Genomic DNA, 4463 nt, shown 5'->3' on the forward strand with positions numbered 1-4463 from the left:
AGAAGGTCGTAATTCCCAATTATTGATTAAAACAAGACTAAAAGACAACACTCAAATACAAAACAACGATACATGATTAATACAACAAAAACAAGACAAGGAAAATGACCAAGTGTAAACTCTGAGAAAGAAAACAATATACTTTAGACCAAAAAGAAAAGAAAACAATACAAAAAATGGCATCAGAGAGTAAGGTCAAGTGGATGCATGATTTTAGGAAGGGGAAAACAACCACTTTGTATTTGAGAAGACCATACATAGCATATTGAAGCGTTTAACCCATAGACCTAACGAACAATCACTTTAAAACAAATACCGTCCTTTTTTGTCAACAACTTCAATTGATTAAATCAAATTTGGTTGGTCAATGTGATTTACATGAGAAAAAATTAACCTTGTGCTTGCGTTTTTTAACAAGTAATTCGGTTTGAATAATTAAGATATGTGAAATTAAATTTAAACTAAAATCCTCAAAAAAAAAAAAAATACTCTGAGGTTACAGAAATAGTCTACTTTCACTTTGAAATTAGACCAATCCAACAAATTCTCAATTATGTTTAGTAATTCCAAATAATTTATTTTAATCTAATCATAATATCCATTTTTTTTCATATGCTTAAGACCATCTCCAATGCATATTTCTATTTTTATTTCTAAAATAGAGAAATTCTAAAATAGAGGGGCATTTGTCTCCAATACTTACTCCTATTTTTTCCTCTAAAAAGGAATATTGTCAATATGTTTTTTCTGTTATTTATTCTTAACACCTTACATTAAAAAGTTTATGAATTGATCTCACTTATTTTTGTTTTTTACAAAAGTTTACATAAATTATAATAATACTAATTTTGATAAATAAAATTTGTGAATGAATCTTTTATTTTACTTATTATAATTTTTTTTATAAATTATAATTTTTATCACATTTATATTCAATTAAATATACTTATTTTATAAATAGTAAGATTTAAAAGTTAAAGAATTACTTTATAAATGAAAAAGTTCACCTCTATTATAAAGGGGAAAAATAAAGTTCTTTTATATTTAGAGAAAAAAATAACAATCTTTATTTTAAAGATGAAAATATAAGTGGATTAGAGTATAACGCTATTTTCACCTCTAAAATAGAAGTGAATAATAGAAGTAGGTTAGAGATGTTCTAAACATGACATTACGTTTTTATGTTGTGTAGATCGTGTAAAGTTTGCTTGACATCTAGAGAAACTCGGTATTATCATCATTTTCAGTGTTCAAAACAAAATAAATTAACATATTCCAAAAAAAAAGAAAAAAACAAATAAATAAAATGTGATTCGTGTTCAGTGGTAGAGACGATACACATAATTGTAACATTATATATTTTCTCCAATAAACAATATAACCACTCAAGTAAATTAAAGCCACCGACGATGGTTCTCTCTTTCGGGCACCCACCACGCGCTGCCCCGACAACCCAAAATGCTGCCCGTTTAGCTGTAAAATCACGTTACTCTACACGACACCGTTTTCGCTTCACTAAACGTGTTTTTTTTCCGCCGTTCTTCAGACAGTAGTGACGGTGCAATTCTGGGTGATAGCTATATGCTTATTGAGATTCTTGTGTTCGAAGTTGATGTCACACTCGATTTTCTTAAGGAACTTTGGCTGCACTAACTTCCCCAACACGTAAGCTCGTGACCGGACGACGAAGCTTAGCCTCAATGGCACCGGCGCAGGAGGTGCCGGCGGCAGAGGAATCACGACCGGAGCTCCTCGTTTCTTCTTCTTTGGTTTCGGAAGTGGAGCTGGTGGCGGCGGCGGAATCAAAGACGATCCACTTCCGTATAATGGAATCTTTTCTCCGATCACATGTACCAATACCGTTCTTTGGCTCTTCCTTGACTGATAAAATTTCTTAATCTGCATTATCATAAATCAAAACCCACAATAACAACATCAGTACCCAAATTTGGTCTCATGACAATAAAAGTTTAGTCCATTTCTAAATTTATATGTGTAAGAGACGTATACTAATTTTCTCTGTATCGTTCCAACTTTATCGGATACTGAAAACACATTCCAACAAAAACAATTTAGTGATTTCTGATTCAAAAGACACTGAAAACAAGTTTAAACTATGCTAATCATCTTTGTATCGTTCCAATTTTATAGGATACTTGTAAAAATTTAGGGGTTTCTGATTTGGACTTACGGATCCGGAGCCGATTTTGATCTGAGAAAAACTGAGATCGATCGGAGTTGAAGTTACATGGACGCCAAAGAAAGTTCCGGTGTTTCGATACAACATTCTCAGAGTCGCGTTCATGGTGATCATATCGGTTCCTACTCCACCAGCATCTTGACCAGCTTGGACCTTGAGTGTCTCGAATGTTATACTCTACAAATTTTCAATCACCGACAAATCAATTCATCATACACATCAAAATAGGACGCGAACGAGACGATTCTGGACTCAAATTAGTTCAGATCTGAATCAGATTTGTGGATTTACGAGTTTGGGATACTCAGATTTAGAAGTTTCTAATTTCGACTCACGATCTGAACATTTGAGAGCACGATAAAGCGAATTTGAGCTTAAGAGAAAGCGAATTTAAATGAATCTGAATCAGATTTGTGGATTTTACGAGTTTGGGATACTCAGATTTGGAAGTTTCTAATTTCGATTTTTCGATCTGAACATTTGAGAACACGTTTAAGCGGATTTGAATTGAATCTAAGGTTTCGTGAAGAAGTTGAAAACTAGCCTTCACTGTGATTTTCGGTTTCTGAGGTTTCGCAGCACCGTAGAGAATAAGAGAGAAGAAACCAAAGAGAACGAAGAATCCAACGATGAAGGCCAATACATAGCATCGGCGAGGAACACCACCGTCTCTCTCGCCGTCATCTAACAAACCTTCTTCTTCAATAACCGCACACTCTTTCCACTGCTTCTCTCCTCCGTGTCCTTTCCGCTTCGAACCGTCGTTAGGGTTGACTTTCCGAGACCCAGGCTTCAGGGACCCGGAGAATCTGCTGGAGGAGGATTCTCGCGAGTGACGGCCCATGGAGGATTGAGAATGCGGCGGAGATCCCATCGGACTCAGTACCGGAGTTGAGTGAAACGATGTCGCCGTTTTTTCTCCGTCGTGAGAGTCGCGCGACGGCGATTGGACGTAGTAGACTGGTCGACGAGGAGATCTGGCTGGTGACGACGCCGCGAGGCTCGTCACCTCGGAGTCGGTTTTGGCGTGCATCTCCGGTTAGGAAGCTTCTCTGAGGACTGAAAAATGGAGGGAGAAGGAAGAAAGGGAAAGTGAAGAAGCTTTGTGTAATTGTGACGATGACTCAATGGTGTGGATTTTAAGGCTATGCTTTGTTAAATTTATTTACCCAAACGCGTTCACAATTATGGACTTTAAATTAGCCTTTCAACGAAGTTAATTCGCAGGAACACATTTAAGGAAGCATACAATTTCCGAAAGACAACAATATTTTTTTCGGCTGAAAACAGATTGTTTTTTTCCAATTTATCTTATATTCATTTGTTTGCTATAAACTGTTGCTTTTATATATTGATGTAAAACTTAGTAGATTAGTAAAATTAGTCTTCTCTTCTTTGTTTTTTTTTTGATTAAAGGTTAAGTTTTATACTATTTCAATTACGACAGTGGTTACAAGGATATAAAATTTTATCCTTTTGAAAAAAAGGATATAAAATTTGGTTCAGTCTTCTCTTCTTTGTTACCTGTAAAGAAGAAACACACAATGTTTATTTCTTTTATTTTTTCTTGCAACTCACAACGTTTATTTCTATATTACTTTTCTCAACTGCTGCTTGTTTATGCTAAACAAGAACAATGTTATTCTATTAAATTAAAAATTACATATTATGAACGCATTATATTTTTGTTTTTGATGAACGCATTAATAAAAAATTATATATATTGTCGGTCATTGTTGAGATGGCAAATCACGAAGAGTATTCTGGATTTTGTTTATTCTGATTATTTATTATTTGGAATAATTATTGATTTATTATAGTGAAATTGAAATGAGAACCTCTAGTTTTACTTCTATTAGTAAAATATTGCTAATGGAGTCCGGATCTGTTTGTTAAACTTTAGATAGTGTTAGATCATTTTAAGTAAATTAATTCATGTACGCCAAATTAGAAAAAGAGTGTAGTTGTTATGTAACATTCATATGATCTTTATACATACCATGTAAGGATTGGCTAATGTAAATGAAACGAATTGAATTCCATATATGGCACTGTTACACATATGACTTACGAGGTTATATAATTATGAATTATTAGTTAATCATCCCAATTGTTTTGTTCAACCGACAAACAAAAAGTCTCAAACCATAAACTTATCAGTTTGTCAAAGAAAAAAGGAAACTGGAGCACCGACAAACAAAACCAAAATTCTAAAACCAAAATTTTTACTGTTATAATTTATAAAATTATGAACTATTGAATG

General features: G+C 33.8%; 1 protein-coding gene across 1 annotated transcript; it reads right to left on the bottom strand.

The window, feature by feature from the left end:
• Positions 1-1279: 1279 nt before the first annotated feature.
• LOC18010812 lies at positions 1280-3331 on the bottom strand. The gene is made up of 3 exons (XM_006393573.2): positions 2745-3331; positions 2192-2377; positions 1280-1899 (listed from the first exon to the last, which is right to left on the bottom strand). The coding sequence occupies exons 1-3, from the start codon at positions 3231-3233 to the stop codon at positions 1543-1545; spliced, it is 1032 nt and encodes a 343-aa protein (XP_006393635.1). The 5' UTR covers positions 3234-3331; the 3' UTR covers positions 1280-1542.
• Positions 3332-4463: the final 1132 nt, after the last annotated feature.

Source organism: Eutrema salsugineum, unplaced genomic scaffold, assembly GCF_000478725.1.
Source record: "Eutrema salsugineum unplaced genomic scaffold, Eutsalg1_0 scaffold_7, whole genome shotgun sequence".
NCBI lineage: Eukaryota > Viridiplantae > Streptophyta > Magnoliopsida > Brassicales > Brassicaceae > Eutrema > Eutrema salsugineum.

Excerpts from the sequence above, each read along its gene's own strand:
- LOC18010812 (XM_006393573.2), bottom strand. The coding sequence starts at position 3,233 with ATGCACGCCAAAACCGACTCCGAGGTGACGAGCCTCGCGGCGTCGTCA. Across the intron at positions 2,378-2,744 it reads AACCGAAAATCACAGTGAAG|AGTATAACATTCGAGACACT; the intron begins GCTAGTTTTCAA and ends GAAAATTTGTAG. Across the intron at positions 1,900-2,191 it reads TCAAAATCGGCTCCGGATCC|ATTAAGAAATTTTATCAGTC; the intron begins GTAAGTCCAAAT and ends ATGATAATGCAG.